Genomic DNA, 26,038 nt, shown 5'->3' on the forward strand with positions numbered 1-26,038 from the left:
TTCATGATTTGATATCATGGTTATGTTTCTTTATTTTTTTAAGAATGCCTTTTTCCTACCATAGCACATGAGGGTTTAGTGTAGTGTTGCGCTGTGTGGCTGTAACTGCCCTATAACTGAAGCATCAGTATTCTGCCTATTGCTGCCTACTGCTGTAAATACTCCTATTGTGTGCAGTTGTTTTTGTTTGTCTGTCTTTCTACAGAGAATATTGCTGTTGGTGATGTCACTCGGCTGACAGCTGACTAAACAAGAGCTAACATTACCACTATAGTCCTTTGTTTGTGGCTTCTGTTTGTTTGTGTGTGGGCTTATGTATATGGTGTGTGTCTGGAGGGGGATTTGTTGTAAGTGTATGAGCACATTTTGTGTGAAGCATAGTTTTAAGAGCATGGAGTAAATAAACATTGTCTGATTAATTGTCATTCATAAATAGTCAATTGACAACATGTAATATTGTGATGGTAAATTGTCATTTGTCAATGTTTACAAGAATAAGATGCAAGAGTAAATTATGAATTGTAATTTTTTAAATTAATTGCTCTAGGTCAATTGTTATTTTGCATTTGCCAATTGCTAAATGTAGTATTTGTTAATTGGCATATGTTAATTAGTAATAGATGAATGAATTATGAAACGTAAATTGGTCAAGAGTTAGTTTTCATTTGAACATGGTTGATTATCATATCATTGTGAATGTATTATTTTTAATGATGCGCTGGTTATTAAATTAGCTCATATGAAGGTATTGACATTTATAACAACATCTGGAATCCTTTTAATATTATACAGCTGGAGTTCTTCTTCAAAGCTCAACAATTCTTTACGGCACATTTGAATCAGAATAATGAGGTATTGACCTTTGTCTTCCGAAGTGTTTTCCACCGTTAACAGACTTCTGCTGTCATCGTCACCATGCTGAACACCAAGGATGATCACCATATTGTTTATTGATGAGTGGAAAGAAAGCTTTGATCCAAAATATAAATATTGACTCATAGTGAAACATTCCGTTTGCATGAATTAATGAAGACCATAATATAAATCTTTATAAACCTTTACATTATCATTCATTGACCTGCAGTGACCTAGACTGGGTAGCCCGCCCATTCTCCCGGCGACAAAACCTTGTTGCCCTGTTTTGCTTTCCCTACAGCCTTGCCCTCCGCTTTCCGCCCTAGTTTCCAGGTCCTGTGAGCCGATCATACTCTGTCTCTGCTGCTCCCAGCCAGCGAGCTTCCCATGGGCCAGGCCTGAAGGCTCCACAAGTAATAATTTAACACGTTTAATAAAGACGGCACCAGTTTGACTGGGCACACATTGATTGTCTTAACACCCCTCTGTATGGAGTCTCAGCTTACACCACACTGACATCACTTCTGAGCTAATACAGTTTGCACATGCTGAAATTAGTACTATTATTTACCCCCAGACGTTGGAAATGTGTTTCCGGCAGTACAATTGCTTCTTTTTATTCAGTGTAAGGTTAATTCATTATTATATTTATATACCGCTTTTCAATGACCCAAAGACGCTTACAGTGAAGGGGGGGACCTAACTCACCACCACCAGGTTAGCATAAGTGTGATGATATCTAAATTGAATTCACTTAATAATGCTAATAATAATGATCATTCATCGACATAATGCCCTCATAGTGCTGCGCTGGTGGATTTATTTTAAACAGACCGTCTGAGGGAGAGGTAGGACGGCATGGAGAGACACTGCATGCTAGAGCCAGAGAGGATTATATGGAAGATTTGCACCCAGAAGACGACAGGAAGAACATCTTGCTCTGTCTTGCCCCCCTTCCTCTCTATAACGCCCTCCTATCGCTCTCTCAGCCTCTCTCATTCACTCTCTCTTTGTCTTATTCTGCCTCCCTCTCGATCTCTGTCCATTTATGTCTCTTAGCCTTGCGTCTGCTTTCTATTCAGCATCAATTATTCACCTGGGGCAAATTAATATTTCAAAGAATGCTGGACTGGACTCGTCCTCTATACCACCTCTTAGAACGCCTTACCCTCTATTTCCTCTCTCTCTCTCTCTCTCTCTCTCTCTCTCTCTCTCTCTCTCTCTCTCTCTCTCTCTCTCTCTCTCGCTCTCTCCCTTACTCTAGTCCTCTCACTCTGTTTCACTCTCTCTCTCTCTCTCTCTCTCTCTCTCTCTGTGTCACTCTCCCTTGCTCTCTCTCTCTGACTCCCTGTCTTTGTCCCACTTGCTCTTATCTATTACTTACTCCTTCATCCCTCCTTCCCCACCAACCTCACACATTATTTTTACCGTGCGTGCGTGTGTGTGTGTGTGTGTGTGTGTGTGTGTGTGTGTGTGTGTGTGTGTGTGTGTGTGTGTGTGTTTCTGTGTGTCTGTGCGTGTGCATATGTCAGTACACTGTTCTTGTAATGCATTATATGACATGTGCATTGGTGTGAAATGTGTGAAAGGTGGACGTGTTTGCTGCTTCTGGTAATAATAACTGTAGGTTCAACCTTGTGTATGCCGTATCTCTACAACCCTTTCTAACTTGTCTGACTGTCTGTCTGTGTAATCTTTTGATGGCTTAGGGTAGGTGTAGCTGGTAGCGACACCAGCCTAAATATTGCGAGTGGAGTAGATGACGACAACTCCATTTTAGATTCCTTAATGTTATAATATTTATGCTACTCTGGAATTAGTAATATTCAAACGCAATGAGTAGAGTTTTCCTTCAGTCCAAATGGATGCGATAACGTTGGTTAATGGGGTTTAATTCGGAAATACAAAGTTTCAATATAGTCGGGGGGATCGTTTCGATTTGACTGGCTGGATATCAGCCAATCAGCTACAAAGTCAGGTTGACTGAAGCCCCCCGCCTCATCAAACACTGTGAGACTGTTAGATGTGTGTAAAGGTGAATCCGGGGGAATCTATACATCTCTATCCATTCTATCCGTCGCTCTCTGTTAACTTTGTCACATTGAGAGTGTAAAGATAAAATTGTCAAATGGTCCATGGTATTCACGAGATGACTTCAATGCGTCACTCACTATATGTGACATTATCTCGATGCAACCGCATGAAGAGAAGCATTAGAGGGACTATAATGGCGGTGTGGTTGTCGGTTTGATGCCCATGTGGAGCTCCACTCCAGGGTACCCAGGGCTGCTGGGGGACTTTAGGGAGTCAGCACACCGCATAATGAATTATTCCAGGTTTCTTAGCCTGCAGGTCCGTCTCTTCACTGCAGTTAATTAATTTGTGTTTGATAACCTCCATAGCCTATAGGATACGTCTTTTCATCCTGCAAACCTGATTATGCACTATTAATGGTGCAGGTCATGGACGGTAATATGATTTTCCCTGTATAACCCAGCGAACCCAGGCAGACACACACCGGGCAAGGCTTTCTATTGATTCAAAGACTATTCAGTGGGTCTGACTGCTTTGCCTGCATTTTCATTTTGTTGTATTAAAGAGACATTCCCTGAATGGTTAGTCATCTGAATTGTGCATGAATTTAGGATTGTTTGGAACCGTTTCAGTTGGGATCCTTACACATGGCCGCTTGAGGAATAGTGCACTAGCACTATTCCTCTCCTGTCACCCTCACCTCATCCAGACTGTGCTGCAGTGGGATGCAGTATCAGCATGAACATTATTGTATTTATATTCTAATCTGGGATTAGAGGAAAGGGATAAACAAAACGTGTATATATATATATAGAGAGAGAAAGACATTTTTTAAATGCTTTAGTGACGCTGTCAATTGACTTGAGTGGAAAGTTAAAGTAAAAAAAGTGATGAGAGTAAAATATGTGGGCTTTGGTCCCTGTGTCTGTCTTTCTCTCTGTCTCTGTTTGTTATTGGCAATATAATTGCATTTGCTGTGGCCGGCTGTGTGGCAATCTGTCTGCTGGTTCTCTCAGTCTCTCGGTCTCTCTCTCACTCTCTCTCTCTCTCTCATTCCATCACAGCACACCAACCTCATCCTTTGCCCAACACACTCCTAATCCGATGCGATGATGCTGACTGTATGTGTGTCCCCTAGACAACAGATCCACTGCCCAGGTTGGATCAGGTGTCACCTAATCTTCACTCTAAAACCTAGATTGCGAAGATTACCTGAATATGTAATTTCTCCCTCTGTCCGTCTTTCTCTCTCTCGCTCACACTCTAATATAGATTGACCAATTTCATTGTCATGGAGTGTAAATTATTTGCTGCAACAATATGTGACAAGAACCTGTCGAATCGAAGTCTATCTCTCTGTCTCCACGGTGAAAGAAGACAAAACATGTGAACACATAAACACACACATTCACACACGCAATCATTCACACACAAAGGTTCTTACAACATATAAACATTGTTGGCTCTGAGGACATCGTAGCCTGTCACTAGTCAGACAGTGTGTTCCTTTGTGTGTGTGTGTTTGTGTGTGTGTGTGTGTGTGTGCGCGCACATGTGCACAATGCATTTATCCATGCACACACACATACACACGTGCAATTCAGGGAGGGTAGAGGCTTAATTTGTATTCAAAGGTCTTTTTTCATGAGAATTAGTAGCAGGTGGTTTGATTTATTCTGCACACGCACACACACACACACATACACACACACACACACACACACACACACACACACACACACACACACACACACACACACACACACACACACACACACACACACACACGCCGACAGAGACACACACACACAGACACAAAAACAGACAAACACACACAGACACAAAAACAGACACACACCCACACAAACACACCAATGGCCTGCAGTTACTATTACAAAAATAAATCCATTTGACTGGTGTGCCATCATGATGAAAGTGAAATAGTGTTCCTTGTACTTTCTTTGACCTGATAGAAAGTGCCGTGTTTAATCTGCTTCGTGTCCCTTCTCCCCTCATCCCCCTCTCCTCCTCTCCTCTAACTCTTTCATCCCTCGCTCTTCCGCCTGGCTCGCTCATATTTCACCCAAACCGATTTCTTTCCGTGTGAGTGTGTGTGTGTGTGTGTGTGTGTGTGTGTGTGTGTGTGTGTGTGTGTGTGTGTCTGTGTGTCTGTATGTGTGTGTACAGTGTTACCTGCTTGTTGTCACTGTCCCACTAATGTATTGCAGAGTGAAGGCTAGCCCTATAATCCCAGTTTGAAACCTGGCTAAACCCAACTTGCCTCATTACAATTTGGTTGTGAGCCTTTTTGTAAATAGTACTTTCACATCACGGTCTGCCCCTTTATGAAATATAATGACAACCCTGCACATGTATATCTGCACATAAACAAAACCGGAAGAGCTTATATGTAGCTCTAGGTAACTCATGTCTCTGCTGCTCCAGAGACCGGGCCACAGCAGAAGATAACATCGGCAGCCTGATAGTGTGGAGTTTGTGGAGGCTGACGACTGAATGTCTTTGTGTTCAGGCTGACGGAGCCGTCGGGATCCCTCACAGATGGACCAATCAACTACAAGTACAAGACTAAGTGCACCTGGTTGATAGAGGGCTAGTAAGTATCTGTTTTCTACTCATTTATCCTCTTTGCTTTGTCACTTTGCAAATGTCCTAATTTTCCTTGTTAATTGTGGTTTATGATTTGAATGTACAGCATTTGGGTCATGATGTGACCACCCCCTGACATGACTTAGCCTCACAGAGCCAGACTCTATTGGCTCTTTGGTTCTGAAATGCGTCCCTCTCTTGTGAGGAGCGTCGCCCTCATCCATGTCTCACTGGGATTGGATGAGCTTCAGCCAGTCGGATCCCACAACCAAGAGGCCGTATAGTGAAGGGGCGTGTATCAAATTAAACGCCATTGGCAAAAGTTACCACAAACATTTCATCATGAATCATCATTTCATCAAGCATCATGAATATTATTCTATTAATTAAAAAATCTCCAAAACGGCCCTGCTCGTTGTGGCATGACATCACTCCCAGGGGTGTGCTGATTGGCCGACTGGATGTTGTTCACAGCCAAGCTGCCCGTGTTGGCCTTGTTCCAGACTAATGGCTGCAGTTTGCCAGGTCCAGGCTGACGTCGCCAGGATATAAAACACACCACTACCTCACTAAATTCACAATGTTTACTAGTACCTACCGAGTTTTTTATGCTTTTCGGGTTCTTGGTAAGCAATGAACGAAGTTCCTGAAGAATTCTGAACACACTACAACTATCCTGTTGGTAACATATGGCGTCGAATGACCTTGCCCTCAGTTCCATCTCTAATATCCTCGTTTCTCATTCTCGTTCTCAAGCACGCCCATCCTCACATCCCCACCTCATATCCGTCCCCACATCCCCATGATCGCCCCTTTGCTGTGTGATCCCCGGACCCTCCGGAACCAACTTCACCAGATCGGCTGAATCTTTGACTTGTTGTTAGCGACTTCAAAAACCCAAAAAACTTTTGACAAGCCTTTATAAAGATCTTCATCCCTGTTTTATCTTGTTTTCTTTTGTTCTGTCATTGTGCCATGCTTTTATTTGAAAGTTGTATCTCTTTCCCGTGTGCATTTTATATTAGGTAATAGCTAGTTCCCTGCAATCTATGCTATTGCTGTTGGCCATAGAATTGAAGATGGATAAAGGTAAACAAATGCCTTTTCCCTGATTGTTCTCTTTACTACCTCTCTCTTTATGGTTGATCCCTCTCTATCCTCCCAGTCCTAACGCGGTTCTGCGGCTGCGCTTCAACCACTTTGCCACAGAGTGCAGCTGGGATCACATGTATATCTACGACGGAGACTCGGTCTTCTCCCCCATGGTGGCCGTCTTCAGGTGAACTCCACAAACGCAGACACACACACACACACCCACACACATCAACGCCATGCATCACGTGAGCCAGGTTTGACACACACCATTCATAACACAATGCATGTAGTATAGACCGTGGAAATTAGTATTCCTGCACCATACACATTATATAAATTACTCTACATAATTTACATTCTATCAAATAGCCTACCTGTAATACATGTACTTTGCATTTTACAAATACCATGTACTATACGTACTTTACTTATTTTTTTAAAACATACGTTATGCATTTACTATAATTTATGTTAAATATTCTACATGGTCATTACATTTTATTGCATAATAGACAATACTATGCCTGTATTTTACACTATATAGAAGACCACACACTATACATTTATTTACAACATGAAAAAACACCTAGCTATACTTGTTCCTTTTCTGCTCAGATGTTCTCTGTTCAGATGTTTATTGAGGTGGAGCAAAATCAATGAGTTTGCCTCCCTCCCTTAGTCTGTCTGTCTGTCTGTCTGTCTGTCTGTCTGTCTGTCTGTCTGTCTGTCTGTCTGTCTGTCTGTCTGTCTGTCTGTCTGTCTGTCTGTCTGTCTCTCTCTCTCTCTCTCTCTCTCTCTCTCTCCCTCTCGCTCTCTCTCTCCCTCTCTACCTCTCTCTCTCTCTCCCTCTCTCTCTCTCTCTCTCTCTCTCCCTCTGTCTGTCTGTCTGTCTGTCTGTCTGTCTGTCTGTCTGTCTGTCTGTCTGTCTGTCTGTCTGTCTGTCTGTCTGTCTGTCTGTCTGCCTGCCTGCCTGCCTGCCTGCCTTTCTGTCAGCCTGCCTGTCTGTGTGCCTGCCTGTCTTTCTGTCCGCCTGCCTGCTAGATTGCTGCAGACTCTGTGCCATAACAGACCATCTGTAAGGCTCCATATGTCCTTTCAGATGTCGCGTATAGAGTATAAATATATGCATCACAGACTTGCCCCAATAACCCATCTCGTAAATCCATTTTCCAGAAGAAAACAGCGGCAAATTTGCATAATTCCTTATTTCTAGTTTCTATTTATGGAGAAAAACAAAATACAAAACTATTATTATTATTCTTAGTGGTAGTAGTGCTAGCAGTTTGAACATGTACTAATGACAAACCAATAATCATCACGTGGCCCGGTCTAAGCTCAGCCTCCAAACATGTGCCAGGGTTATTGAAACTGAACTGCTCAGGATGCAAAAACATGCAATAATGTTGTGTACATAATGTTTCCTGCCGCTCTGGAAGATGCTGTCTGGGGAGATAGCAGTGGCCGAGGGAGGCTCCTGTGGCCTGTTGGACAAACAAGGGGAGGGGGAGGGACGGCTCTGTGGTGGAATGAGGGAGACTTCACCACCTGTACCATGATGCTATTGCCAACAATAAATAACGTGGCCTGTAGAAGAAGATATTGCAGCACAAATGCAAAGCCACTGAAATGAGTTCAGTGAGGGGAGGAGGGGCTAGACACATTTGTGGAGGAGAATTATAGGCTTTGCTATTCAGGTTCATGGACCGCACTACTAAATATATATACACACACAATACCTTGTGTTTATGATGTAGTTATTACAGGCAGACCTAATAAAGCTATAACATTTATGAAACAAAATAAAATAGCCTGAATCAAACTAGAGAACAACAAGCTGGAGTGGGTCGAAAAACCAAAGCTAAATCCAGGAGGCCAGTGGATAGTTACATGTACTTTACAGGGGAGTTAATCAGGGCCATCATTTTAATGGGCTTGCAGAGTGCAGTAATGGAAGCCCTTCGTCCCACTATCAGACCAAGGAACTAATCTATAAAATCACTAGCAGGAAAGAGCCTTAGAATAATTTATTGTGTTTGTATTTTGCCTCGCTCTCTTACACATCTCTCTTTGCCATTCGTTCTTTCCCCTCCTCTTGCTTCTCTTCAGCCTCTCTCCCTTACTCTGATGTCTACTCTATCTGTGTTTACCATGCCTACGTCTCTCTCTCCCTCTCTGTTTGTCTGTCTCTCTCTCCCTCTCCCTCTGTTGGTCTCACTCTCTCTGTATGTTTCTCTAGATGAGTCTCTGTGTGTCTCTCTCTCTCTCTGTATGTCTCTCTCAGTGTGTCTCTGTCTCTCCCTATGTTGGCCTCTCTCTCTCTCTAAAGGTCTCTCTCTGTGTGTCTCTCTCTTTCTGTCTCACTCTCTCTGTATGTCTCTCTCTCTCTGTCTCTCTCTCCCTCTGTTGGTCTCTCTCGATGTCTCTCTCTCTCCCTCTGTTGGTCTGTATGTCTCTCTCGGTGTCTCTCTCTCTCTCACTCTCCTCTCTTGGTCTGTATGTCACTCTCTCTCGCAAGAGACAAGCACGCATGTTTGTTTGTGTGGGGAGCTCATGCTTGGACTCTCTCTCTCTCTCTCTCTCTCTCTCTCTCTCTCTCTCTCTCTCTCTCTCTCTCTCTCTCTCTCTCTCTCTCTATGTCCATCCCAGAGTTAACATTGGTTGAAAAAAGTCAAAGCAAGAACAAGAAAATGCATTTGGGGTTATATGAAAGATATTCTGTGTTCCGAAGGCCTGGGGAAACCAATGCTTAGTTGAAACTTTACATAATTAATTGTTTGTTTCATATTTATTGATTCATTAATATTGTTTTGTTAATCAGGTTTTATTTTTGAAGATGTAGAGGAGGTTTGATATTACCTCATCAATATTCATTGTTTCATTTGTAATTACTATTATGAATTATTATTTGTCCCCCCCCTTCCAAAAAATATGCACAAATATTGACCGTGAACCTGAATCATTGATTTCTATCCTTCTCTCTCAGTGGCCTGGTAGTTCCGGACAGCGTGGGGAACGAGACGGTACCGGAGGTGGTGACCACGTCCGGCTACGCTCTGCTCCACTTCTTCAGCGATGCCGCCTACAACCTGACCGGCTTCAACATCGCCTACTCGTAGGATCAGACCCCACCAAGCCCTCTATGAATCTCTGCCTCTCTTTCCTCCCATTCTGTCCTGAAGCCTTCATGCACTAACTGGTTGTCTGTCTGTAATGCTGCTGCTGTCAGGCAGCCCTACTCTCTGCTCTCCCGCCATTCATCTGCCTGTCTCTCTCTCTCTCTGTTCTCTGTATGTGTCTCTCCATTGCCCACACACACACAACCAAACGCAAACGCACACTATAACACAATTTTGATAACCGGCAACCAGTCAAGACAGAATTGTGTGTCTGTGTGTGTGTGTGTGTGTGTGTGTGCGCACTTGTGCATGTGCTTGCAAATTATGATGAAATAATCTAAGAGGTTGGGCAGTTGTACAACTGTACAGCACAACCCCAAGGCCATAAATGTAATCACACACACACACACACACACACACACACACACACACACACACACACACACACACACACACACACACACACACACACACACACACAAGGGCACACAAACGCATAACTACATAGTGGGGATTTGGTTGTCATGACAACTCGTCTGTCACAGCGGAAACCTTTATTTGAACCAATTGAAATTTCACCTTCCACTCATCCCTGTGTCTGACTCCTGCCCAGTGTGTCTGACAGTAATTATTATTTAACACTTAGTAGCCCACCATATCGGGTAGCTTGACCATCTGATCAGATTGTGTTATTTGTATTTGCATTACATTATATTATACTTCATGATTGCTTTGTTTAATATTCTATGATGATTTTAATTAAGATGAGGAGATCCTGAAAGTATTTGTTTGCATTGTACCTAAGTATCCTTCTACTCAAGCCAAAATATCAAAAATCACTCTGTCTCTCTCCCTCTCCCCCTGTATCTCTCCCTCTCTCCCCCTGTATCTCTCCCTCCCTCTCCCCCTGTGTCCCCCTCTCCCCCTGTGTCCCCCTCTCCATCTGTGTCCCCCTCTCCGTCCGTCCGTCCGTCCGTCCGTCCGTCCGTCCGTCCGTCCGTCCGTCTCTCTCTCTCTCTCTCTCTCTCTCTCTCTCTCTCTCCCCCCCACCCCCCCCCCCCAGTATAAACTCGTGTCCCAACAACTGCTCTGGCCACGGCCGCTGCAGCACGGCCAACTCCATGTCGGGGCGGATGTACTGTGAGTGTGAGGACTACTGGAAGGGCGAGGCGTGCCACGTGCCCTACTGCCGCCAGGACTGTGGCAGCCCGGGCCGCGGCTACTGCGACCTCACCGGGGAGAAGCTGTGTGTGTGCAATGACAGCTGGCAGGGTGAGGACACACACCGAGGGGAGGGGGTGGGGGGCATTTTCATCCTCTGGCGGAAAACATCTGAAAAAGGGTTCTTCTCTCGTTGCGCTTCTTCTCTCGTTGTTCATGATTTATGAACGTGAAGACTCTCAGTTTTGGATCAGTAACAACATTGGATAGTTGGTCGAAGAATTGCATCATCTGTTTTGATTTTGTTGAATGAAAAGGAGAGACATTAACCCTTAGGTTATCTCCCCAACCTGTCTCAGTCACAAGACGCTCCAGCTGCTGCTGTTCTTTCATGTTCTTAAGTTATTTACCCCAGGTTGACGTTTGCATAGTTAAGTGTACATTCGTGGTGGGAGTGTTCTCCTATGATGTACGACATCGTTCCTCCTCCCGTCTGAGGCCCTCTTCTCTGTCAGCGTATTGTCGGAGGCCGCGCTGTCAGCCGCTCTGAATGACACACCGGCCGTGTTGTTTGACAAGAGAGACCTGCATCACCCCCCCCCCCCCCCCCCCCCCCCCTGTGGGCCTTATCGCCTGATGTACAAGACGTGATGCCGAGGTCTGACCCTGTCCTGCTGTGTACTCTTTACAGCAGACTCAGCAGCACCCGTAACCTAGCCACGGGGCAACGGGGACCTCAAACACGACACGTGTTTGAGTGATAGTGTTCACTGGTCCGCACTGGCAGGCATGCTTTACCTTCAGACCAATATAATACCATAGCAGTTTGGGGTTCCCGCCCCTAACAGGACATGGATTGCCTCCCGCAGGAAACCACATCTAGCATTCTAGGTCGTGTGACCCTTTTGCACGTTCCATTCAGAGTCGATCCATGATGTGACTTTAGTTTAGTACTGATGGTGGTCTGGTGCTATTAGCCTACAATATAATCACTCACTTGTATTCTCCTTCTCCATCTTTATTTGCATAAATCCAACAAACCGTGTTCAATTAGGATTTTGGTGTTTGAGATTTCCCAAAGATACCCATTATATAGCCTATTATTGGACCAGTCGTGTTGCTTACTGAGCATAAAAAGGATTTAAAAGGATTAAGAGGCAGACATGCTGGTGTGGTTGACCGGCCAAGCGGGGCAGCTTGTGCACACACAGAGCCCAGGAACCTCCCCTGGGTGGGACCAATTAGCGTCTTAATTGACAGGGAGTCTGCCCAATTAACTCCAGAATCCTTAATTGGGCTGTGCCCTCCCTAGAGGACACAGTTCATGAGGCTCCATTTCCTAAAATGATCTGCGAAGACTATTAGTCATTATTTCAAGTAATTGCAACTCAGGAAATCGGAAGACACTTACATAGTAGTCAATGTAATTTATGTATATATATTGTATCGTGTGTCTACATATATACATATATATATATATATATAGAATTGGCTCAACCCTCCATAACCAATATCTACCATCAAATATGCCATGCATGTCTTGTTCTCATTTGGAAGAAAAACTAAATCCAATGGTGCAGCAATTGATCCATAATATCCATAAGAATCTGTTTGCAGTCATTGGTTGCAGTCATTGGTTTTAGCACTATGATTAGAATTCCAGATCAGAGTCTTATTCCCAGACTGCAGACACAGACTGGCTGCCTTGTTCTCAGGCTGTGGCTCTGGGCAGAGTGAGACCCTGGGCTGGTGGTCGGGGGCCTGGTGTGTGAGGTCCAGTGTTCAGGAGGGTCTCAAAGGCCATTCAAGTACAGCGATGTTGGCGAGCCTCACGAGAGCAATCTCAGCACCTGATGCTGAGGTCTCATATCAAGACTGAATCTCAGATTTTATATTTAACATTTAACATCTGTTATATTTCGAGAAGTTAATTGTGGAGTTTTCAAACTGTCTCATGTGTTTGCTCTGAATGTAGTGAGGTAAGATGATACAAGGTTGCTGCCCTCTGCTGGGTCAATGCTGCCTATACAGGCCAAATCATCACCTTACTGTATTTTGAACTGAAGTCATCTCATCGTTAGATTGCTTAATGATAGAGACGATTAGACCAGTGGAATGGAAGGGCTTTTCTAGCACACATAGAGAGGACTCCATCCATCGTTCTGGGGTCTTCACCTCTTCACCCTTTGTTTCCCAGTGTCTCTCTCTCCCTCTCTCTTTGTCTCGGTTGTTCTCACCTTGCAGAAGGTTGTCCTCTCTGTCTTGTTGTGGTCGTGGGAGCTCTCAGCGTCTCTCCCAGCACAGGGACACCATCAGACAGTAATGATGGCTTTAGTAATGGAATGTGTGCTACTGTCAACCTGCTCCTGATGGAGCTACTTGATGGTTTCCTTGTCTCCCTGAAACGGGGCAATTGGGGTTGTAGGATGGGGGAAGAGTAGGGTAGGGCAGGAATTTCTCTCAGTGACGCGTGCACACACACACACACACACACACACACACACACACACACACACACACACACACACACACACACACACACACACACACACACACACACACACACACACACACACCTCTCTCTCTCTCTCTCTCTCTCTCTCTCTCTCTCTCTCTCTCTCTCTCTCTCTCTCTCTCTCTCTCTCTCTCTCTCTCTCTCTCATACACAACACATGTCACAACTTTCTGGTTGCCATAGCAACAACAGTGTTGACAACCTGTGTTTTACGTTAATGAGCATTCAATCTTCTTTTGTGCCACAGCTTTTAATGTACGTGTGTGTTGATCTTTGCCTCTCCTTTTCAAAATCTTGCTTGGTGTTTTGGTTGAAGGGAAGGCAGATGGATATGAACGTTCTTACCTTTGTGTTGTTTGGGCAGTAAAACATTAAGGGCGCCAAACACTTCATAGTCCACGAAGCTGGAGTGTGACAAGGGTCTAGTAATGGTTCAGCATGTTGGAACAAATTGAACATACCTGATTAAACACATATTGATTTCCGATAGAAAAAAACAATTCCGCTCGCCATTAGTTTCCTTTCCACCATCTGTGTTTTGCACTTGCCTTTCTTCCGTCACCATTGGAAACAGACAGACGTCGGCGTCTGTACAGATGTGTGCTGCTTTGGTCTGGTTTCCCACCCAGTTAAAATCCTCAAAGAGGATTAGACTTTGGGAGTTCAGCTGAGTGAGAACATTTAAAGAAAAACACTGCTAAACGGTTCCAGATGTTGTTTTTCCCTCATTGACTTTTGGTGTAATCTAAGATGCTTCCTTCGCTGCGCTGCTGATGACCTGTCCTCTCTCTCCCTCTTTGCTTCTTTCTTTCCTTCGTTCTCGTTCTGCGCTATTAGATAGCGATAAAGTTACAAAATGAGAAAACACAATAGAGACATAGACAATATCATAATTATTACTATTATAATGATAATAATATTAATAATGAAAACAGCATCTTTATATATATTAAAACCATAAAAAAGGCTAAAATGGCTTTAAAAAAATCCAGGCACTGTATACAAAGTGCCTGGATTTTTCCTGTGTTAAATCCAGGTATAACATTACCCAATGGTAGGGTAAAGCACAATCAGGATTGCATCAACTAAATGTACAGTTCTACAAGCCAAATATGTATCATAAATAAAATCATAAAAGTAATAAAATATAATAAAAAGGCAGAAGATAAATACATACAATTAATTAGATTGAAAGACTAAGAAAGACTAGATTAAAGCCAGCATCACATAATAAAACCAAATCTAGTAAGCAATTCTTCTGGTTTAAGAAGCAATTTTGAGTCTGCAAGCCTTATCTCCTCTGGCAGGAATTCAAAACTCTGTTGGCAAGAGCGGCGCTTAGATTGAATAGACTGTAGGAAGTGAAGCAGGACTCACCGTCAGCTCTGAGGCTTCCAGAGTGATAAGGGTCGAACATGTCATTACTGTAGCCTGGCGCCAGACCTAGGTGTGCTTAAAAGCCATCAAATCAATTCTTAATTGTAGTCTCCCAGTGCAGGGATGCTCAATATTTGTGTTCTGATAGAAGCAGTAAAAAGCCGTAGCTGCTGTAGTCTGGATGAGTTGGAGAATTATAACATTTGGCTTTGACTACTCCAAACCACTAGATGGTAGTGTTGGGAGACCTTTGTGGCTTTGCTCAAAGCCTTTCAACAGCTGCTTTACTCCTTCATGTTTAACAGAACAGAAATGCAATGTTGTATTTCAATTTTTGTTCTTCTTATTTTTATGGATGTATTTTTACAAGCTTTGTGTGCCGTGATGGACAGGCCAGTGAAAAACCCTCAGGAAAGTGGGTTGAAAGAGTAAAGGGATGACATGTTTTATAGGTCCGCAGGTTAGAATAGTTGTATAGTTGGCCACTACCTCCCCCGCTTAATCATCTAAAGTTTCAATAATCCATCTCTCCCCCCCAGGTCCAGACTGCTCTCTCCCCATCCCGTCCACCGAGGCCTTCTGGGTGGTGCCCAGCGTGAAGCCCTCCCCCCAGTCCCTGGGCCGCGCCTCTCACCAGGCCCTGGTCCACTCCGGCCTCATGTGGGTGGTGGGGGGCTACTCCTTCAACTACTCCTACTACCACATGGTCATCAAGTAAGCCACATACAACACCATTATCTAGCCCGTCACGGAGGCGTTGCCTGGGTCTCAGACGTGTTTAGTAAGGGTCATGTCCCGTATTCCGACCATGCTTCCAACCACGACCTGTGTTTGTTGTTGCATTGATTTAAGGTGGATCGAGATGTTTCTCAAGCATGTTTCAATCTTAAGACTCAACTGGTTTTGGTCACCTAATGTTATGACAGATTTTTTGGTTGTTGTTGTCAATTATGGATTTATTGAAGTTCAATGATTTTAAAGCATGATTTAAACTGGTTCAATGCTTTATAAATCCTCTCTCTAAGTTACAACCTGGAGACCAGCACGTGGGAAGCGGTGGCCGGCGGCAGTGGTCCACTGCCCCGATACGGACACTCACTGGCGCTGCACCAGGTAAAGACCCTCATACAGGGGTCACCAACAGAGGGGTCACGCACACAGAGGGGCCACTCACACAGGGGTTACTCACACGGGTCACTCACAGGGGTCACTCACTGAGGGGTCACTCACAGAGGGGCCACTCACAGGGGTCACTCACAGGGGTCACTCACAGGGGCCACTCACAGGGGTCACTCCCAGAGGGGCCACTCCCAGAGGGGTCACTCACAGAGGGGCCACTCACAGAGGGGCCACTCACAGAGGGGTCACTCACAGAGGGGCCACTCACAGAGGGGTCACTCACAGAGGGGCCACTCACAGAGGGGCCACTCACAGAGGGGCCACTCACAGAGGGGTCACTCAAGGACAGCAATGACGGGCAAGCTACTTAGAAAAAAATGCTACGGAATGTAGCTACTTAATAGACTGAAGCTACCCCCCAGTAGTAGTTTAGTAGATCAAACAGATAGATTTTTCTCACATTGAACCAACTTCAATAAGGTCATGCTATGTCAGTCTGTCAGTCAGCTAAAAGTAAGTCAATTTGAGAGGTAGGCAAAAATACGCAATAAGCTGTGCTTTCTGCTCCAAAAAACCCCATAAAACTACAACATCTGCTCCACATAATAACAGAAAGCAGGTGTGTGTGTGTGTGTGTGTGTGTGTGTGTGTGTGTGTGTGTGTGTGTGTGTGTGTGTGTGTGTATCATGCGTCACACCAGTAGGCAGCACGCTGGTATGCCGCACCAACAAACATACATAATATAACATCTCGCCCGTTGTAACTGCCATCGTTAATGCAGCAGAGAAAGATATGCTTTAGACACTAGTACCTAACATATGCCTAGTCACAGTTCTACGGATTACCTTCAAACAAGCCCTGGCCAGTGGCCACATCTACAAACAACTGAGGCAAACACATGACCCCGTCCCGCAACCACCATCGGACGGTGAGGACCCCCCGTGGATTTTAACAACTACGTGGGCCAACTTCAATGCCATGAATGGACAATGTTCGAGACTCATGAAAGACAATTCAGGAAATCATTGGATACCAAACTACTCCAAGAAAGAGCTTACTTTGCCTGCCCCGGCGATCCAGCGAAGTGGAGTTAAGTGGCAGTAACCGGAGTATTCTTCCAAATGGACTATTCCGCACAGGAAATAACAACGGGGAAGAGTTTGGATTACCAATCCTGAAATACGCGACACAGATTCTAAAAAAGTTGCCATTGAGCGATTAACATCCAACAGAGTTTACACCGGCTTCCATTATTTCCTGGATTAAGAAACAGTTGATCTTCGTGAGAGACGTCATCCAACCATCGCTCAGCAGAGGGGCAGCAGACAAATGCCAAAGGACAGTAAGCAGAGCCAAACTGTCATACCTATGGCCACACCGCAGGTCCAAAGCTATTGACATAATTCTAAATAATTGCATGTTTCCCTCCCCCCAGCCAACTGTCAATGATACTACTGACGTTTATAAGTACTATATGACCAAATGTCAATCACCCCCGACCCAAACGCTGTCCCCGCTCTCTTGGTCCACAAGCATAGAGACAGTTATCCCAGATTATTATCCATCCACTGCTAAATTCACTTTTGAGGAAGTAAATAAAGTTATTTCCCACCTGCCAAATAACAGTGCCAGTGGTTTCGATGGGGTGACATATGAGACCATCGAAGCCAGAAAACCCCAGCCACCCAAATAGGCCTACTAACATATTTATTTAACACCTGTTTGATTATTGGAAAGGTGCCAGGATCATGGAAGGGGGCCCTCAGCCATAGAATACCTACGAAAGACAACATTCCAAGGGACCCATCCACATGGAGAGACATCTCTCTCCTTCCCACTGTCTACAACATCTTTATGAAATGTCTGCTTGGCCGCATCCTCCCATTGCTTGTAGACACAGGCATCCTCTCACCCAAACAAAAAGCTTACATATACAGACAGGGTGTGAACGAGCATGTGTTCTGCCTTAAAACTGGAGTTGATGATTTTAAACATGAATCATGTAAACTTTATATGTATTCCTGGATTTTAGAGATGCCATGGGACACTATCCCACAAAATGATGCTGAGTGCACTGGAGGAGATACTCTACCTCATCATGTATATAAGGGATCTTTTCTGCAGGTGATCTGTGGACACCAACTCACAGAGCCCATTCCGCTCCAGCTGCTGTTGGGGAGGACATCCTCTGTTTCGCTAAAGCTAAACTGCAGGTGCTACCTACCAAATACAATCTGGCATTATGGTACCCTGCACACCACCATCCACACTGTATAATGCACTCTGGCCATCAACTTGAATCAGTTGATTAGACTGTGAATGGCTGTACTATGTACAAAGGACTGTGTATTGCACGCCATGACCGACTTGTCGATCTTATTTCCAGCAATGTTGAAGAAGTATTTCTAGAAAATGTGACCATGTACAAACATTCACGCATCATGCCGGAATGGTTTAACAGCTTTATTGATGTGTTTTGTAACATCCAAAATACCCCTGATGTTGTGTTTTTAAACAGAGACAGAAGGGAAGTGCTCTTCCTTGAGATAGGCTGTGTGTTTGATCTGTACATGGAAATTGCTTTCAACGATAAAATCGTTAAATACCAGCCCATTCTGGAAATACTAAGGGACCTAGGCTACCAATGCAAGCTAATAGTGTTTATTTTTGGCAGCTTGGGGCGTGTCCACAACCGTGTTTTCTGTGGGTTAAGGCTGGCAAGGCTCTCCAGCAGAAAAGGAGATGTTTTTTGTGCCCTTGAACAAAGACTTACCTCATCTCTGAAATATTTGAATCCTGTCTCTTGAAATGTGATTGGTGGATTCAAATTAAGAATTAAAATGTGTGTGTGTGTGTGTGTGTGTGTGTGTGTGTGTGTGTGTGTGTGTGTGTGTGTGTGTGTGTGTTTGTGTTTGTGTGTGTGTGTGTGTGCGTGTGTGCCTGCGTGTCTGTATTTCCCTGCAGCAGACAAGTGCTTCTGTCTGCTGCATATTCAGGTCTTACTTCGAGCTAGCGTCCCTTAAGGATCCAGTTTAATTTCAGACGGCAACAGAAAAAGCTCTGCTTTGCTTGGGCTTCAGAAATGCTCAAGCACAGCGTGTTTGGGGGCTCTAGTCATTACCCCCAACGAGAAGGGCTGTTATCGTAGCCGTTGTGTTGTGTTTAGATGCTTTTTGAAACCCTTAAAACCCAAGAGCTTATTAAGAGTTTAATAAACATACACTAAATGACACAAACGGCCCCAACGTTTGGCCGTTTTCTTTGATCACATGACGGACAGACCATACCCTGATAGGCCGGCAGTCGGGTAAAATACCTTCAGTCTCAATCACCACGCTGTCCTTGGAATACCCAAATATTGAATTTTCTGATCCTCCTTTTGACAACTTAAATATGAGTAATATTGTATTAAGAATATCGGAAAACTTTTAATGCCTTGTTGCATGTAAAAAATTCAATGGATTTATATAATATTACACAATATTTACAGAACTGTTTTATGACAATCACTACAAGAAAAGGGAAGAAAAATAACGACTGATTGGTCAAATACGTGAAACCTGATGGACATTGGGGCAGGCAATAGCCACAGTGTAATTGTTATTTTTGTCCACTAGATGTCACTAGATGTATTCCATGAGCCCTGTTAATGTTAATTATTTCACCTGTCCATTATATACTCCTGTATCCTGGTTGTAGTTTGTCTGTAAACTACAACTATATGTGTGACCTGTGTCTCCTGCTCCCAAAGGTAAACATTTGGGTCATGCTGTTCAAGAAATCATTGAAAAAGTTTCTACTCAACTCCTGAAATGTGTCATTACTTATCGTAGGGGTGCCATGCCACCAGGTGTGTGTTGGATTAGCGATTACAAGCTTTCTGAAAATCTGCCCTTCTCTGTTACTTCGTGACATCACAAGTGGCCGTGTCCACCTAGATGTATGATTGATGCATATGCATAAAATATCATATATTAGAAGGCACTTAAACTTTTGCGTTGGATTTACTTTCTTATAAGCACAATTTGTAATTTGTATCGATAAACACTGGCCGATGTCAATCCTCCTGCTTGTTCCCGTCTAAGCTCATATCCCTCCATTTCCGCCCGTAAATAACCAACATAGGACACAGGATTAAGGCCCAGATTTCATTGTAAGCAGCATTGATAAATGAGAGCCCTTCGCCACAGAGGTGGAACAGGATGGGTGAACACGAGTGTATCTCCGTTAATTATTGGCACTGGCTCATCATCAAACGTAATGAGCTAAACGTCGCTGTTAAAAGCCTAATGTCAGATCCAGTGATCTGAACAGATAAAAAGGATAATTCTCCGTAAATGTGTTGATACATTTTGGGTTGAGAAATAGCAAAATAAATGACTTTTTTGCATTGGTTTAGCATCCCGTTAGTAGCATGCAGAATGTAATGGTGACACCACAATGCTACATTTCCCCAGGTTGGGATGGGAATTGAGATGGAAGCAACTTCTCTGTAGCTCACTGCAAATTAAGTTAAACACAGCGTTTACCAAATGACACATAGCCACACTTGTCTACAAAATGGTAAGCTATTTAAGTGGTCCTTGTTATTAAAGACAGTGACACAATATCTCATGCTACTGTTTCCCTTACAGCTCATATACCACTGCATGGCTCAGTCTGATTATCTAAACTATTGTCAGCTGCTAGTTGCTAGCGATATCAACAATGGCAACTATCAATTCTTACTCTGGTGTTTCACTGTGTTTCAAATATTGACAGCACCCGGCGCAAATGACATATTGTCTTGAGACAGTTTATACAGCCAAAACTGAATTTATGAGGCATGGGAGAAAAGAAGTAGTGGTTGATGATTCCTCTCTGCGAGCTACGTCAGTGGTATGTGGTTGGTGTCAAGAGGGCTCAGCTGTGACAGCTATTGAGATTGTAATAAATGTGGTTTTATTTATTCTATTTGTTTACATTATTATTTATTTTCTTCGACCTCATGAGAGGTGTTGATGAGTGCTACAGACAAAGTGTCGGTCAGGCTGAGGAACACTAGTGCTACAGACAAAGTGTCCGTCAGGCTGAGGAACACTAGTGCTACAGACAAAGTGTCCGTCAGGCTGAGGAACACTAGTGCTACAGACAAAGTGTCGGTCAGGCTGAGGAACACTAGTGCTACAGACAAAGTGTCCGTCAGGCTGAGGAACACTAGTGCTACAGACAAAGTGTCCTTCAGGCTGAGGAACACTAGTGCTACAGACAAAGTGTCCGCCAGGCTGAGGAACACTAGTGCTACAGACAAAGTGTCCGTCAGAGTGAGGAACACTAGTGCTACAGACAAAGTGTCCGTCAGAGTGAGGAACACTAGTGCTACAGACAAAGTGTGAGGACACTTGGGCTACAGACAAAGTGACCATCAGGGTGAGGAAGACTAGTGGTTCACTAAACACAACAAAATATGTCTTCAATGAGCAGAACAGCAGCTTTTGGACCCATCTGGCCAACTGGACTCTCAAATAACATTTGTGGAACTCTAAACACATTGAGGCCTCAGAAGCTTTTTGACGGGTTTAAGTCATGTGAAGAGCTCAGTATTTCATTGTGGTTACTTCGCTCTCCAGAGCTATCCCTTACACGGGAGTTGAGTCAGGTAGGTTCTGTGTTTTTGGAAAGGAAATACTGAAGGAGATGAAGTGAAGATAAAGGCCAAGCATGGGGGGAAAGTGAGATCTGATCCAGTAAAGGAAAGAGTGGTGGGACAGGCTACACACACACACACACACACACACACACACACACACACACACACACACACACACACACACACACACACACACACACACACACACACACACACACACACACACACACACACACAACCCCCCCCCCCCAACAAAGACACACACACACACACACACACACACACACACACACACACACACACACACACACACACACACACACACACACACACACACACACACACACACACAATGCAATTCACAAACTGCAAAGTGTCTCAAGCTACTGAACAGATGACACAGAGCAGGCCCTCCGTCCCGTCTCCATTACACATCCACATGGAGTGTATTAAGTCGCACACACACACGCACGCACACACACATAAAAAAATGCAAGCTTGTCCCTGGTGTTCCTATATCACATTGTTTGTGTCGGTATGACCTCCACCCGAAGTTGGGAACTTGTTTGAGCTCGTCTGACACAACGCACCAACAGCATCTTCTGCTCAGCACCTACGTGATTAGAACCATAAGAGGAGGGACTGTACCATCCTATCTGCCTTGGTTCTTTTATTCAGAGGGGAAACTATTGCTTTCTGTTTTAATCCTCACTTTCTGTTCTAATACTATCACAACTACTATTTGTGTTGTGTGTTTAGTTCCCCTAGTGTTCGGCGAAGGCCTCTGGTACCAATTAACCATACTGGATGAGCAGACAACAACAGGGGGTGTGATGAGCACATAGTGATCAACCGCCAACGCAACACATTAGAAGGGGTTGTGAAGCCTAGCAGCCTCACGTGACCCAGTGTGTGGAACAGTCAGTCAGGTGGGAGAGGGCTAAGCTTGCTTTAACTGCCTGACACTCAGAAATGATTTGTCTGTGATGTGAGGCATGTGAGAGTATAAGAGTGTTAATAGAAGAAGGTCATATGCCCATCTCAAAATCAATTTCAATCTTTTCTGTGTTCAAGGAGTGTGATGAACGTGTGTTGATAAAGCGTTTGCTGTGACGTCTTCCAGGTGGCTGCTGTCCCTCCATGGTGACGTGCAGCAGTAGAGACGCTACATGTGTAATCACACTGCAGCCCAGATGGGCTCTGATGTTGGAAAGCCATCTGTCTTCAGAAGGAGTCCCATGCAGCAACTCCGTCACCGCTAATATGTGTCCCATGACGGGTTATATTAATATATAACAACAGCCGTCCCTCACTGACCTGTCACTCCTTTTTGTATAACGGTTTACTAGTAACTCAGAGATTGACAAGTCTTTGTTGTAGTGTTGTTGAGGACTCTCCATTTTCTGCTATTTTCTGGTCTGTGTTGCAAGCCAAAGGAAATGAATCTGCATAAAACTGTTCATGTTGTTTCTCATACAATGTTAACAGAGCTATGAATATAGACCCCTCTGATGAAGCTGCTTCAAGGCCTTTGTTGAAAAAGGACAATTTATGTTTCTGATAAACAGCTTTTTACTTGTTTGGGTCCTCTGTGCCGGTTTTTTATTTGACTCTGAATGTTGATGTTTCCCGAGATGCAACTCTACGCCTACGAACACGTGAGCACATCCACGTCCTCATCAGCTCCTCCACTTCAATCCCATCCTGCCCTGTTCCTGCACCTCACCCAGGATTAGAGGGAGACACTAAACAGGTTGGCAGTAGCTCAGGAGGTAGAGCGGGTTGACTGGTAATCGGAAGGTTGCTGCTTCGATCCCCAGCTCCTCCTAGCTGAGTGTCGAGGTGTCCCTGAGCAAATCACCTCACCCTGACTGCTCCTGACGAGCAGGCTATCACCCTGCGTGGTTGACTCTGCCGTCGTTGTGGGATTGCGTGAATGAATTGAATTGTGGTTGTAAGTCGCTTTGGATAAAAGCGTCAGCCAAATCCCCGAAATGTGAAGTACAAACATGGGATGGATGGTGTGCTGATTAAAACCCCTCTCCCTGCAGGGCGACATTCACATGTTTGGCGGGAAACTGGAGGGAGGGCCATCCAACGTGACGGACGAGCTGTGGGTGTTCAACATTCTCCAACGCACCTGGTCGCTACGCCAACCGGCCCCGCCCCCGCCGCACGCCCAGGAGGGCCACTCGGCCCACCTGGTGGAGCTGGCCAGCGGCGAGCCGGTCATGCTGGTGTTCTTCGGGTACTCACCTATCTACAGCTACATCAGCAAGGTCCAGGAGTACAACCTGCGTGAGTGGCATCATCTATTAAACATAGTCCACTAGTTCTCATTATGAGCGCTGTTATCACAGGATGTCATTAAACACGTTCTATTGAACATAGGCCTGTGATTGTCATTATTAACACTGTTAACACAGGTTTTTTTTAAAAGTCGTAGGCAGTCTCCATCTCACCTTTTTGGTCTTGGTCGATGGTGTTTAAACATTTTTTTATACTTGGGAGGTTTTCAATATAACCACTAGATGGCGGTATTAGTCTGTGTACTGGACCTTGGAAATCAGAGCTGGAGACAGATAGACACTGCGCGAGGGATGCTAACATACACACACCCACTAGGGAAGCAGAGTACCCCCAACACACACAAACTGCAGCGGTGTTTGCACTCACACACAAACACAGACACACTTGGGATCATAGCTAACCAAGTATTTACATGTATTTATATTGAATCATTGTTAAATACTTGATTCTGATTGGTCAATACCGTCCCAAGGTTGTGCATTATTTTGCATTCTTCAATAACGGGACACCTGTGCCTTTTAACAATTCCAAATAAAGTTGGTACGGATTGAACAATGAAAATAATGATCAAACACAATGGACCAGATCTTCTTGACTATGCAAAAACAATATTCTCACAGCACCGCAGAACAATATCTTAACTTAAAGCCAATAACTTTATGGTTGAAAGTAAGCATTATGTAATTATGGCAAAAATGTTATTAGAAATTGGTATTCGAGAAAATGCGAAAGATAAATGGTTGATGTTTTACCCCTTACGTTAATACACTTTCTATTTGTAAACATACCTACTGGTTAGAAGTGTTTGTATAGAATATACGCTAAAGCAACCTTGCCGGCTTTAGTACAAATACAAGTAAGTGGACACACACACACACACAAGCAGACGCATACACACGGACACACACACGCAGACCGGTGGTTAAGGCTGGGCGCCTAGGCCCAAGTGTCTGGCTGAAGACAGTGATTAATGTTGGCGCTGAATCCTCCCACTCCCTCCCTCTCATCTCTCTCTAACTTTTTCCTGGCCTCCGTCACCTCCCCCTCCGTTTCTGTAAAAACACCACCATATGTTCTCCGGCTCTAGGATCATTGGCTTCTCACCACCGTGTGCTCCTAGCATTTCCCCATTTTACTTCTTCAACACTACCTCTTTTTTTTTTCGCCCACCCCATATTTTCTCACGCCTCTCTCCTCTCCCCCCCTCCTCTCCTCTCCCCCCAGTCCCTCACAGACATTCATCTATCCCTATCGCCTGCTCTGCTGTCATGATATCACTTTCTTCACCTCACCTCTCGTTTCTTCCCTTCTTTTTCCTCCTCCCCCACTCTCTCCCACTCTCCGTTGCTCTGGTTCTCTGCCTCATCTGTCCTACTGTCTTTCTTTCCACCCCTTAGATCCATCCTCTCTATCACTCCCCCACGCTCTGCTAATACTACATGTAACACTTCTCTCTCTCTCTAACTCTCTCTATGTCTGTCTGTCTGTCTGTCTGTCTGTCTGTCTGTCTGTCTGTCTGTCTGTCTGTCTGTCTGTCTGTCTGTCTGTCTGTCTGTCTGTCTGTCTGTCTGTCTGTCTGTCTGTCTGTCTGTCTGTCTGTCTCTCTCTCTCTATCTCACTCTCTGTCTGACTCCCTGTCTCCCTGTGGGTGGGTGTGTGTGTGTGTTTGAGTCTCTCTCTCTCTCTCTCTCTCTCTCTCTCTCTCTCTCTCTCTCTCTCTCTCTCTCTCTCTCTCTCTCTCTCTCTCTCTCTCTCTCTCTCTTTATCCGATTATGTTCTCCACCTCAGTCCACATACCGCTAACAACGTTTTCCATGTCCTTTTCTCAGCCTTTAATGTTTGTATTATTTTCTCTTTTCTCTCCCCATTTCTCTCCTCCCCCTTGCCCCTGTCTTGAGTTGTTTGCCATTAGTTTGTAGTCAGACATAGCAGGAGTGGCAGGGGGGTGGGGGAATGGGTGTTAAACATGAACTAAAAGGGATTTAATGGCCACTCACTGAAGCAGGTTCTGTGCAATTATCAGACGCAGGAGAGACAAGCGATGCCCTTCTGTTGTCCTCCTCTCTCCGCTGCCACCTCATTCCTCCCGCTCTCGCTCTCTCCTTTCACGTCACCTTACACTCTCTCTCCTCTTGCACTCTCTCTCACCTCGGTCGGGGCCCCCCGTTGGCTTCACCGCTGCTCGTCTGTTTAGAGCTAACTGCCCTTCTGTCTGCCTGT

General features: G+C 44.6%; 1 protein-coding gene across 1 annotated transcript in view; it reads left to right on the forward strand.

Annotated features, from left to right (window-relative positions):
• The window catches only part of atrnl1a (attractin-like 1a), a 210,591-nt gene that overhangs the window by 16,309 nt on the left and 168,244 nt on the right, over positions 1 to 26,038 (forward strand). The window contains exons 2-8 of the mRNA XM_030379517.1: positions 5,420 to 5,503; positions 6,662 to 6,775; positions 9,575 to 9,703; positions 10,771 to 10,979; positions 15,300 to 15,474; positions 15,786 to 15,873; positions 23,560 to 23,806. Of these exons, the coding sequence (XP_030235377.1) occupies positions 5,420 to 5,503; positions 6,662 to 6,775; positions 9,575 to 9,703; positions 10,771 to 10,979; positions 15,300 to 15,474; positions 15,786 to 15,873; positions 23,560 to 23,806 (1,046 nt within the window). The remainder of the gene's footprint in view (positions 1 to 5,419; positions 5,504 to 6,661; positions 6,776 to 9,574; positions 9,704 to 10,770; positions 10,980 to 15,299; positions 15,475 to 15,785; positions 15,874 to 23,559; positions 23,807 to 26,038) is intronic.

This window comes from Gadus morhua, chromosome 15 (assembly GCF_902167405.1).
Source record: "Gadus morhua chromosome 15, gadMor3.0, whole genome shotgun sequence".
In the NCBI taxonomy this organism is placed as follows: domain Eukaryota; kingdom Metazoa; phylum Chordata; class Actinopteri; order Gadiformes; family Gadidae; genus Gadus; species Gadus morhua.